Source organism: Phaethon lepturus, unplaced genomic scaffold (genome assembly GCF_000687285.1).
Source record: "Phaethon lepturus isolate BGI_N335 unplaced genomic scaffold, ASM68728v1 scaffold1707, whole genome shotgun sequence".
In the NCBI taxonomy this organism is placed as follows: domain Eukaryota; kingdom Metazoa; phylum Chordata; class Aves; order Phaethontiformes; family Phaethontidae; genus Phaethon; species Phaethon lepturus.
This window is the reverse complement of record NW_010549577.1, coordinates 27,200-39,754: the sequence shown is the minus strand read 5'-3', so window position 1 is coordinate 39,754 and position 12,555 is coordinate 27,200. Positions and strand designations below refer to the sequence as shown.

The window sequence follows — 12,555 nt, the reverse complement described above, 5'->3', positions numbered from 1 at the left end:
CAGGAAGGTAGCCCTCATGAAGTAGTACAGCAGAAAGACTGTCCCTCTTCTGTTAAGACAACTGGCCCCACTACTTTTCAAAGTTTTCAGAGTAATGACCAATGAGTGACTTTTTTCAATAACTTTTGTATCACTGTAGGAGGTGGCCCCCATTCTGTCCCCAGGTAGGGGCAAGCAGTTTAGAAGTATCAGGAATAAAATAAACAGAAAACAGTGCATAGAGATCACCTTTCTGAAAGAAGGGAGAAAGGGAGCTGATACCTCCATCAGGTCAAAGTAGATTGACTGATTAAATACAACAAGGTTAAAGATGCTCCCTGTGTGGTCCCAGGCCCTGAATAGAGAAGATTCTTCTCTGCCCTTCCCCACCCCGCAGGTCACATGCAAAAGGCCCTACAGCCTCCCCTCAGCAGCACCCATCCACCCGCAGGCACCCACCACTCGCTCCCCCCAGGCCCAGTGAAGGGCAGAGTTGCTGCTCCTTGGCTACCCCCCATCCGATCACAGCTGCATTTGTGTGTGAGCAGCAGCATTCAGCCCAGCTCCCCGCTAACAGCTCCTGCTCTCCAGCCCAAAGGCAGCTGCAACATCCAGAGCAGCTCCAGGGTCTTGTGCCCTTGCCTGTAGCAGCTGGAAGAGAGCAGCGAGCAATGGGGTCCTTCAGCTGTTGGGTTCCAGTTTCACCATTAACAGAGAGGAAAAAAAAAATATCAAAACACACCCAGGCAGGGCACAGCCAAGGACCTGTCTCCCTCTCTAGCCTTGCCATAGAGTCACTGTCCACTTTTACTAATTTAACAAAGGAAAAGGCAAAGTCAATGACAGTCATTGTTTTGGTTTAGGGCCCTTTCCTGAAGGAAGGGCTGCCTGCACCGACGCTCCTGCCTCCAGGATCTCACCCTGAAGCCATGCACTGGCTCAAAGCCCCTCAGCAGGAGAAAGGGGCTGCACTGCTGTTCCCCGCAAAGCACCAGAAGTGGAGGTACCCCTGTTGCCATCTCAGCCTCCTTGCCCACATGCTGCCACGGGCTCAGAGCTAAAGGTTTTGACAAGGAAACAGATGACCGTAACAGTGGTGCAAGAACCATGCAGCACTTCAGTGTCCAGAGCCAACTCATAGTACTCTGTGAGCTTCCAGGCTCTAGTTGTCTTCAGGGAGACAGCACAGAGAAGCCCAGAGAATGAGTACCACACAAAGCTGGCCAAGTTAGTCTTGAAACTCACCTGAGCAGCCTTTTCCCACCTCCTCCACAGGATCTTCTCCATCCATCCCTTTCAACTTGAAGGGATCTCTGTACTGCTGACATGTTGCCAGCTGCTCCAGCAGGAAGCAAGAGTGATGGTCTGGTCAAGGATTTTGATGGATAGAGCACAGCATGGTGCTGAGCAGTCCTACAGTTGCACACAGCTGGGGCCAGAAAGCATCTCAGCTTTGAAGAGCTAGTGCAGTCAGCACTTTCAGAGACTGGAATCCACCTCCACTGCTACCCATGCTGGGAATTCAGTCAGTGGCCTGAATTCTCAAACCTTACTTGAAGAGCATCTTCCCATGCCCACCATTTCTTTTCAAGCCTTTTCTAAGTAGAAAGAGAGAGAGAGAGAGCACCTTTTCTGCTTACCCAACTTATGTTGGCAGTCTGCTCCAAAAGATGCTGGATACACTATTAAAATGTTCTGATGGCTTTGCTTTACGTTACTTTCACAGTTGCAAAGGTGAAGAAATGGAAACCTAGAAATGGACCTAACAAGGAACTTTCTAGCAAAATATTGGAAAAACTGCACGGAGTACAGGTGGTGAGTTCAGTATCAAAGCCACTTGCTCCAGTCATGACAGCGAGGCAGGTTTTTTTTAATAGACCAGACAACTAAGAGTTCAACATTGCCTCAAAACTACAGGGTTTTTGTTGGTTTTTCTTTTTAAAAGAACCCACACTTCTCTCCATAGCAACCCAACATTTCTCCTCCTCTCTCCTTTCCAAGCAGGTGCCTCTGGTTAAAAGTTTTCAGTAGTCATCACCCAGAGGCAGCCAGGTTCAAATTCAGGAAAGCGCTTTTTCTTTTTTGCATCCTGACAGAAGAAAAGGCTTTGCTTAGGTAATACAGAAAAACACATACACATATTTTGCCATGAAAAAAACTCCTCACATTTATTTGATTAAACAAAAATAAAATAAACTGCATAGGAACATTTTAAAGTCCAGAGAGACACTGACTTTGTTTTAAGGCTGCCAGTAGCTGATACATCATCTCCTTGCTACATCCTTCAGCCTTCCCTATGGACCACAAAGATACATTCAGAAACCTCCATTAACACAAGGGTTCTAACATTTTGCTTGCTTATTCTATGTAAAAGTTTGCACATAACCTGTCATGCTTTCTTCTCTGCAGAACTCGACATCTGACATCTAAAAATGTCACCTTTTTTGTCCAAGTAGAAATGTGATGCCCTCTTTGGAGCATGGAAGTTCTTGTCACAGCCTGTTTCATTATCAATTAGATATGAAAGCTCTGTGCAGCTCATTAAAAGCAGAGCACTGTCTGTCCTGCTGAGACATTATTATTATTAGGAGAGCAGCATGATTAATCACTAACATAGAAGAGGAACAACTGCAACAGAAGAGGAAACTACAAAACCAATCAACTCAGGATGCCCAACATCCAAGGACTGACAAAATCACTCTGGATCCCAATGCAAACCCACACCGAGACAATGCTACTTGGACACCGGTAATGATGTTTTAGAAGATTGGGCCATACATCTACAGTCAATTAAACGAGGGGAGAAAAATGCACGTTTGTGACATCGGTTTCATGTGGATGACCTCCATCTTGTCAAAGGCTTCCAATTTCAATTTGGCTTAAGTTGCAGGCATGTGTTCAACACCCTCACTACTCCAATGAATTGTGCATGAACCAAGCAGCGCATGACAGGTAATGCACAGTACAAACAAGAGTCACATACAGTAAGAAACCCCCACCAACTCAGGTGACTAAGCACACCTTACAAACTAGTTAAAAACTTTTTAGTCATTTTAGAAAAGAAACTAAAAACAAAACCCAGAAACAGACATCTCTCCCTCTGAAGGAAAAACTACTACATTGTCTGAGAAGTACTCTACAAACCTATAAAAGGACTTTTTTTTTTTTTAAACTAGTCTGGTAGTTCAAAAGGAAGTTACTTAACTACATCGCTACACAGACACTTAACATTCAGTCAGTAAGGCTCTATAAAAAGAGCTTAAAAAATTATCTACCTGAGTTTGTAAGTTGATACAATCATTAATAGGAGGTCTAAGACCATGCAGGTACACAAAGCATTTTTAGAACCATTATTGGTTAAACAATGATGGAAAAAGATGCCAGTTTGGCTCGTTAACCCGTACGATCACTTAGAGACATCAATGTACATTTTCCACCATAACATTTACCAAACCCAACACAGCCTATCATTACTAGGGGGTCTCCTGTACCCACTTCTGTCACCCACCAATATGAGCGGGGGAGGAAAAACCATTTTTCAATGTAGTAATCTGAAGATGTGCTTCTGCAACTTTACTCCACAGGTAAAACAAGGGATATGTTGCATGTCGCTATTACTGTTGCATAAAACCCCAACATACTGGTTTTAAACTGCCTCTCCTGAGAATGTCTGAAGCTAAACTGCCCTCCAGGAATAGGAACTTCATTGCTTTGTCATGGTGGAAAAAATCCCATTGAGTCAAGAAAGCTATTAATACAATCACCAAGTCAAAAAAAAAAATCAGGATCTTATTCCCTTCAAGCATTTGGTATAGCATTGAGTTTACAGCAATCCCAGCATCCGTCTTTTGAAACAGGACATATTTGTAAGCATGCATAAAGAGTTTTTCCTCTTGTAGAGAGAAGACCTAAAGGTCTTACGGACATAAGAACACTGCAAATGAAGTATGTCATGTCAGCTAGTACTGTCATAATACTGAAAAAAGTTTACATATCCATACTTCATAATGAAAACAGAGCAAACTCAAAAGCATTTCAGGTATCTCAGTCCAATTTGCCTGAACATACAAACATTTGGTTTTATTTACAGATTCTCTAGCAAGGGCAGCTTAATATTTCCATGGGCAGGCAGCAAAACCAAAAGCAAACAAAAGCAAGAAGTCACCACATTGTACACACTTAGTATCTCCATTTCAATTAAAATGCTTGTCCCATAGGCAGGATGAATCCTTCCCCTGGGCAGATGCTCAATTATTTCTCAAACCTGTCTTGATGCTAAATTGAGGTAGATGGTTTACTTCTGCAAAGTGAGGTAGAACTTCAAGAAAAAGATAGTGGCATCTCTAGTTGTGCATTTGTACCACAGCAAACTGGGTTTCAAACTCCCAAGGACTCAAAGACCAAAGGTACAATATTTGTCTAACGCAAGTACCAGTGTTCATTTTTTATACAGCTCCAAACTGTTTGTCTAAATATCTCTACTTTTAAATACCCTATTACCTTTTGGCACCATTTGGCTTACACTCCTTAAAAAAATAAACAAAACACTTTGGCACAATTTTATTTTTTTTTTAAACCAGAACTGAACAAAGAGATCTTATGATCAAAGCTATGGCAAGATAAGCCTATAAGCCTGCTCTCTTCAGAAATTAATTTTGGTTTAACTGTAACGTAACAGACTGGGCCCATTTTCCTGCAATTCGAAGGGAATGCCACATCCAAGTGCCTTGTTCTTTCTCCCAACTTGGTTATATCTGGCCCCAATATGCATTCGTTTTCAGCTGTTGTCATCCTTCCCTCGCTTTCTTTCTAAGTTTAACGTTTATGGGCTTCCTTAAATAAGTTATATTTAAAAGGTACTAAATAAAAAGGAGTGAATTATCTGAAGGACCTGCATTATCAAGTACTGAGTCTGCTTCAGTTTGCTACTGAAGTTCCTGCTTGAACAGTTCTGAGAAAGGACAAGATTGCTTCATAGGCTGGACCCAAAACAGCCATACCGACTGCTGATAACGTTTTGTCAAGCAAGAAGTTTACCAAGAGCCACTGGTTTAACCTGGCATAGCGAAATTCCTTTGGGAGTTCTAGTAGACAGGTCTGTCACCCACATCTGTTGTTCCCCAATGTCAGAGCTAAGAGAAAGAGGCACAAGCTCACCTCACCCTTCTCCAGGCCATTTCCACTAGGTCAGAAGATTATTCTGAATTGCTTGTTCAGTTTGTAATCCAGCTTCAAAGCCTTGCTTTTTCTCTTTGCATGCTTTCACCATGTATGTTATGATACTGGGGCATTAACCTGAGAACATGAATAGCCTGAGAACACGCATGGAAAAACAGAGCAAGGTTTGAATCGCATTTAAGTATTACTTTCTAAAAGCCCCTATGGGACATCTGATGTTGGCATTGTATATTACCGCTACTTATTTTCATTGCATATAAGACACTCCATTTTATAAGCTACACTACCACTTTTCAATGAGAGCAAGTGTGCTTAGCACTAACTATGACAGAGATAAGCAATTATTTTGGGTAGCTAAATAGCAGTGTTTTTAAAACGAAAAAAGCTCCCCAACACATGAGGTCAAACACTTGAGGTTTGGTTTGTAAGCAAATCCCTCTGAATTAAATAGACAGCAACTTAGGAAGAGTTAAAGTCATTCCTCTTCCTGACATAGCTGGACTAGGGGTTTGTGCAATGGCTCCATAGAAAATAGCAAAGGGCAACTGCAGTGTCTGTCACCTTCTACTCAGTACAGGCTGGAGAGGGGCAAAAATGTTTCTGCAGTTCGACACAACCCTGAAAGCACACAATTTTTTTTTTTTAATGCCTGGAAAACAACTCCCTTCTAGTCCCAGAGAAGGGGGAAAACCCAACAAGCATTAAAGCAGAAGAGCACTTCTAGCATACTCCAAACATAGTCAGCCACTCTGGTCAAGGTATTAAGAGACCTGGCATTTTTATTATTAGGACATGATAGGATAAATGCAAGGACACTGCAAACTAAACATTAAAGCTTTTTAAACCAGTTTTCTTTGGTATCTAGATCTTGCAGGCTACTAGTTTTCCCAGTCCAAGTTGCAAATAATTCTTGGACTGAATAACACAAGACAAATATGGACATCTGTCACAATAGTAGGCCATCCCCCAAGGAGGGAAGCATGTTGAAATGGAGACAACTTTAAAAAGTTGAAGGTAAACTAGCGTTCTCTCATACCCATATTTTGAGTGGCCACACAAATTTAATGACAGACATCTGTATAAAAGATTATCCTTTAAAGATTATTTTTAAACCACCCTATCCTAAGATTAAGCCTAACTGAAGCACACTGCTTTGAAGAGTTTGCTTCCTTGAGGCTTTGGCTGAAAGGCAGCACAGTTGTTTTATCCTATTTAATTTAGGTGGTTTTCCTCACCTTTCTTTCAAAAGAGGTTTTGCCATCTCATAAATCTGTCTGTCTCTGGTCCTTTAGTTTAAGCCTCCTCTCAAGTGGCAGCTATTTGTCTGCACACCTCACCAGGATTTCTACAAAACCCAGAAGTTAACACTCCTTGGAGGGATAAAGCAGCAAGAAGGAAAGTGCACCTTGTGATTTCTCAAACTTATGAAGAGCCTTTCAATCTTGGGTCACTTGTGCATGGTGGCTGGCAGAAAGATGAACCCTTTCCTTGGAGAACAGTTAAGGCTCTTCAGACTTTTTGATAACAGCTACGTTTGTTTCAGAGATTTTCTCTTGCAAACAGTAAGGTAAATCCCTTGGCATTTATTTCCAAGCCTAAGAGTACTGATACCTGAATCTTCCCATTGCAGAGAGACAGAAAAGCCCTCCATTCCCTACTTGAATCATTCTTGTCTGCCACCAAAGGCCTTATCCAGAGGGTGAAGCAACCATAGGGACCATACCTGCATTAACAGCAAAACTGGAATGCAAGAAATTTAAGAAAACCAAATACTTCCAGGGACTCAAAATCACATTTTGCTAGAGATCTCTATTCTCCCCATAAAGTTTCCGCTTTTAAAGTATCTCTGAAAGGGCTAACTTCCCCCTGCCTCCAAGCTTTTAAGGATCATACACATTTATTTTACACAGAATTCTTTGGTACTGCCCTGGAAAAAAGCAGCAAAGTTTCATCTTGATGCAGTTTGCCTTATGGTGGTACTGGTAACTTTTCACTTTGATCTGTAGCAAGAGATACATGAAGCTACAGGCCCACCCCACCCTAAAAAACTACAATAGACCCTCCTGAATTTTTCAATCCAGCTCTCTGGGGAAGCCGGAAGAATTACCAAAAAAAAAATATTTTTGTCATTGATAAGAGTTATTGCAATCCTTTTAAACGCAAAAAAACTGTCTGAATTCTCCAAAACGCACCCTGAATCTCCAAAGCTGTGCTTATTTCTTTTGGAAAAAGGTACCACTTCTGTCCTAAAAAATCAAACGTTATTCCTGTAAAGTCTCCCTATGGGGAGGGCCAAAAAAAAGCTAGTCATTTCACAAGAAAGTAAGTCAAAAGGATTTGATCTTCCCTCTTTCAATGCTCCTTGTAACCTTTCCTGTTACCCAGATTAGGTGCACTGATAAAAAGAAACAGTAACTCTTTTAAAACTAATTTAGCTTTCAGGTGAAAAGGGTAAAAAGAAATACTCAATGACAGGATACATTAAAGGAAGCCTTGCTTTTTATCTAAACTTTACAACAACCGCACTAAGCCACTAAAAATGAACAATTTGGTTTAAACTTGAGAATTTTTGTGCATTTTCATCAGCTTCACTTTGTGCTGTTGGATTACTGTGTTTCAGAAAAAAAATACAAAGAAATGCCGAAAGATGCAAACTTGCTCTTCCCGGCAAGTGAATCCCACTCACTTTCACAAAACGTTCAAAGTCATCTGGGAACGAGACGCTGTGTTCACCAGTAAATCAAAAACACACTGAGGTATAAAAAGGAGAACAGGAAAAAGTTCTCTGCTGCAGCAGCAATTCAAAAAAACAAAAGTCCCCCCCATGTCCCCACCCACAGAACTGCAGTATGGTCAAGAACACAAAATCTCTACGAACACCTACTACCATCTTCTCCATTAAAAAAGTTACAAAGAGCCTTTTTTGGCTTAGTCTACAGAACTCGCCACACAAACCACCTAATGTGCACAGCAACACCTGTTTGTGCATGAAACCCCATCGGGGGAGAGGTAAAACGTTCTGAACTGTGAGTGTGTGGGGATAGGGAGGGGGCAAGAAACTGGGGAGGGAAGGGAGGACAATGAGGTAGATAGAATTTAACTTTACAGGCTCACTCCCTGCAGAAAAGATAAGTACATTCATCTGTAAAAAAATTAAAGATGAGGTAGGTTTGAATTAACGTTGTATTTTTTCATTTTCTCTTAGAAGAATTTCCCTGAGACCGTTTCTTCCTAATTCAAACACAGATTAGAAGACAAGAATTCGATTGTTTCCAAAGTCGACCACAACAATCATGCCATCAGGGGTGACGGCTATACCTGAAGGACGGTCCATCTGACCAAAGCCGCTTCCCTGAGTGCCAAACTTGCATAAAAAGCTACCATTCGACTCAAATATCTGCACCCGGTGGTTCCTGGAATCGGCCACGATGATGCGCCCCTCTTGATCCACCGCCACTCCCTGGGGGCGCAGGAATTGGCCGTTCCCAGTGCCCTCCGAGCCCAGAAAGCGTGCTGACTGGCAATCTGGATGGATGACCAGAAGGCGATGGTTGTTGAAGTCTGTCACTACCAAGTGGCCCTCGTGATTGAAAGTCACACCTCTGGGGGAATCAAAGTGCTTCCAGAGTGCCCCTTCGAAGCCATACTTGTTCAGAAACACACCGTCGGGCCCAAACAGCTGAACGCGATGGTTCCTTGTGTCAGAGACCAAGATCTTGCCCTCTGCGTTGACAGCCACATCCCATGGGTAATTGAATTGCCCGTTCTTTGTTCCTTTCTCCCCAAACTTGAGAATGAACTGCCCCTCAAACGTGAAGATCTGGATGCGATGATTGTCCTTGTCAGCCACGACGATCCTACGTGAGATGTCACAGGCCACGCCAGCAGGGCGATCGAACTGGCCCGGCCGGGAGCCCAGTGTGCCAAACTTGTGATGGAAGGTCCCGCATGGCTTGAACACCTGGATGCGGTTATTACTGCGGTCAGCAACAATGATGTAGCCTTCTTTGTCTACACTAACCCCCCAGGGGCGGCAGAGTTTGCCGTCGCTGTCTCCCTCGCTGCCAAAGGAGAGCCCCGGCAGCCCAATGCCTATGTAGCTGCGCCCAGATTTCACCACAACTTTGAAGGGGCTGTTCTCAATGTGTTGGTTGCACATCATCACGGATACCAGGTGCTCTCCCTCTAGTTGTGGACGGTAGCTGACCAGGTAGGTCCCATTCTGCTGATCACTGACATCTGCCCCAAAAAGGTTTCCATCGGGGCCCATCACCACTGCAGAGATCATGTCACCTCCTGAAAGGCGAGGCTCACCATCATGGTCATAGCCTATCACTGTGAAGGAGGCCACTTTGCCCTGCAGTGCACGCTTCAGGCCTTCCCCCGTGGCTTTGGTCAGAGGAGCAAACGCCCCACTGCTGACAAAGCCCATTGATTTAATGGCCATATACAATGCCTGGTCAGGGGGCGTGAACATGATCCTGTCGTCTTCCTGAGGCTGGAGAAGGCCTCTCACGTTCTTCAGCTCCTGCACCTGAGCCAGCATGCGGTCCCGAGCCAGAAGAATATCCATGGTACGTCTGCTGAACAGCACTAATGGTGTTGTCCAGCTTATTTAGGTTCTGACGTAACTTTTCAACTTGCAAGTAGAGTGACTTAGCCTTGACTTGACGAATCTTTTCCACCTTGGGGAGGGGCAGGGGGGAGAGAAAAGCACACTTACATCAGGCAAAACAACCCGTAACACAGAAACTTTTCCTAATGTCGCTTTTCTACATAAAACCCACTTGTGCAGTTGTTGCAGCATGTTGACATGGAACTGCAGAACAAACCTCTACAAGCTGTGATGTAGAGAAGCAGAAAATAATTATTTAATCCAAAACCATACGTTCTTACTCTGCAGATGTGCTGCATCAGAACATCATTTGAAAGGAGTTGTCACTTGCTTACTAGCGACGATCTGCTGCTTCAAATGCTATTCTGTTTTCTAGTTGCAAGGTACACGACAGATCATTCTAAGGTGCATCTTATTTAGACTCCAGGGAGAACAGAGGTTACTGCAGGCTCTCAAGAAAGGAGCCGAGGCTGAGGCTTCTCTAACCACAACAGAGACCGATTTTGGAAGGTAGGCTGTTACCACACACCACTGAGGCTAGGAGTCAGCATCCGCTAAGGCACATGGGCTCCTGTCATTCCCCTGCCTGCCAGAACTGTTTTCATGTGACTAGATAATACCAGACATCTATCTCCAAGGATTTTTAGGGACCCATTATTTTAATATTTTCTTGCAAATACTGGCATCATGCTGAGCTAGTGCTTTACAACAGGATGCTTTGTGTCATTTGAAGTGACATTTAAGGTTGCTGTCAGTCCCTGCTTGGGGGACTGAAACTCAAGCAAAAATGGTTTGTTTGTAACTATTTTATATAAGCCTGTGTTTATCTTTACTTGTGAAAAAAGTCACTTTACACCATCTGGCAAACACACCTGCCTTGTAAAACTAATGAAACATGTAATTGCTTTACTGTTGCAAAAATACACTTCCTTATGTCTGAATACCTGCTTGGCTGCAATCAATACCAGCAATGTATTTTCATGAGGAACAACTCACTGTCTGAAAACCCCTTGCTTATACACTGACTAGATAACTGATGTACAACCATGCTATTTAATTTGAAGTTAAGGCATGCAGGTTTTACCAGACTTAAAGTCAGAGCTGCTTCCTCCAACAGATTTCCAAAAGAAATTACTGATCTTAGGTCTCATCTTAATCCTTGGCCTCAACTTTGGTACCCAAAATTATTCACTAACATGCTTCATGCGAGGGCTTAATACACTCAGCTTTTTTGCTGGAATGATTTAGCAGCAAGTGTCCTTCTTAAAATAATGTTTTATAACCTGAAGAGAACTTGCTCTCAGTGCAGACATTCCAATAAAGTGCATTTATGCAGCCTCTTGGGATACAAGTAGCTTAGGGGCAGCTCTTACTTCTGTACTAGGAATACCTCAAAAAGAGAAGGCTGCCAAGCTTCTCGGGGAATGATAACAGTGGAAAGTGAACTCATCTCCCTCAATGCAAATACCTCAGAAAAATAAGCATTAGAAGTGCAGTAACTATATAAAGTGCGTTTCTAATCTTGTCACTGACACTTAAAAGAACTACAGAAAAACAAACTCCTCTTTTAGGGGTTAGTCTTAAGAGTAGTTCCATACAATGAACTCTTACCAGAGCGGCCATTTTTCTGCCAACAGATATTAAACCAGAAAATTACCGTTCCAGTCAGTGCTGGTGGAGAAAAGCCAAGGAAGTAGTACTTTAGCAGGATGGCACTGTTTTTTTGGCAGCACGTGCCACACCAGCCACATGTACATGCCACCCTGCCTGGCTCTGCTAGTACGGGCAGCGGCCACACAGCACCTGGTCTCCTGTCACACTTCACCTGGCGCGACTGCACGTTATAAGAGCATTTGCAATTTACTCCTGAACTTCTCCCATCTCGATCACACATTTTTGCTACCTTAACACCATGTGGTCATAGGGTAAGTCAGACTCCTTGATCTAAAAGACCTAATCCAATAGCAGAGAGTGGGTTTCTGTTCAATTCTACAAGTGGCACCCAAAGGGCCAATCCAAATTACTCTGCTGAACAAGCAGAGAAGAGCCATGACCGCTAAGTTACCTTTCCAGAATAAGAAACTTTGCTGTTACTTCCTTTCCTCCTCTCAAAATACCACACATGCATCATGGCTGAAGTGAGTGCAGGAGTTCGGGATTGTGCAGAGTATTCTTTTCTTCTACTAGTCAAAAAAAAAAAATCAGAGGTACACTACCTTGATTGAGAATAAAGTAAGTTTTTAGGCGTGGGGACAATGAGAGTCGTCTTGCAGGGTTTCTGCTGGTCTTTCCAAGAGGGCACAGAGTATACACCTTTTTGCTTACGAGAAGTGGATCACGTAGGAAAGCCCATACACCACATACCTACTACAGCAACGTATTAAAGACGTTTTAAAGACCTTCTTAAAACAAGGTGTTTAAAGGCGGCCTCGCCCCGCTGCGCGCCGTTTTTCTGCCGCGCCAGCAGGGGGAGCGCCCACCCCACTTGTGGGGCCGGGCTCCGTGGGGATACAGGAGTCCCTACAGAAACCCGAACAGTTTCCCAGATTCAGAGATACCTTCAGCACAAAACCGACCAGGGCCAGAATCCAGCACCCTGCTCCCGACAGAAAAATAAGTTCACAGTAAACTGTAGCGTTTCGATTCAGTGCTCCTTGGGAGGACATCAGCACCTGGCCAGGTGCTAGTCAAAAAGCATGTTTTCAGTTTGAAAAGGCACTTGTCAGCAGTTCAAACCACAAATGTAAGGCACATACCTTCCAGAGCAGCTCACACTCCCGCTC

General features: G+C 43.4%; 1 protein-coding gene across 1 annotated transcript in view; it reads right to left on the bottom strand.

Annotated features, from left to right (window-relative positions):
• Window positions 1-8,351: 8,351 nt before the first annotated feature.
• The window catches only part of TRIM71 (tripartite motif containing 71, E3 ubiquitin protein ligase), a 15,124-nt gene continuing 10,920 nt past the window's right edge, over window positions 8,352-12,555 (bottom strand). The window contains 3 exon segments of the mRNA XM_010290285.1: window positions 8,352-9,737; window positions 9,739-9,842; window positions 12,529-12,555. Of these exon segments, the coding sequence (XP_010288587.1) occupies window positions 8,405-9,737; window positions 9,739-9,842; window positions 12,529-12,555 (1,464 nt within the window). The 3' untranslated portion in view covers window positions 8,352-8,404.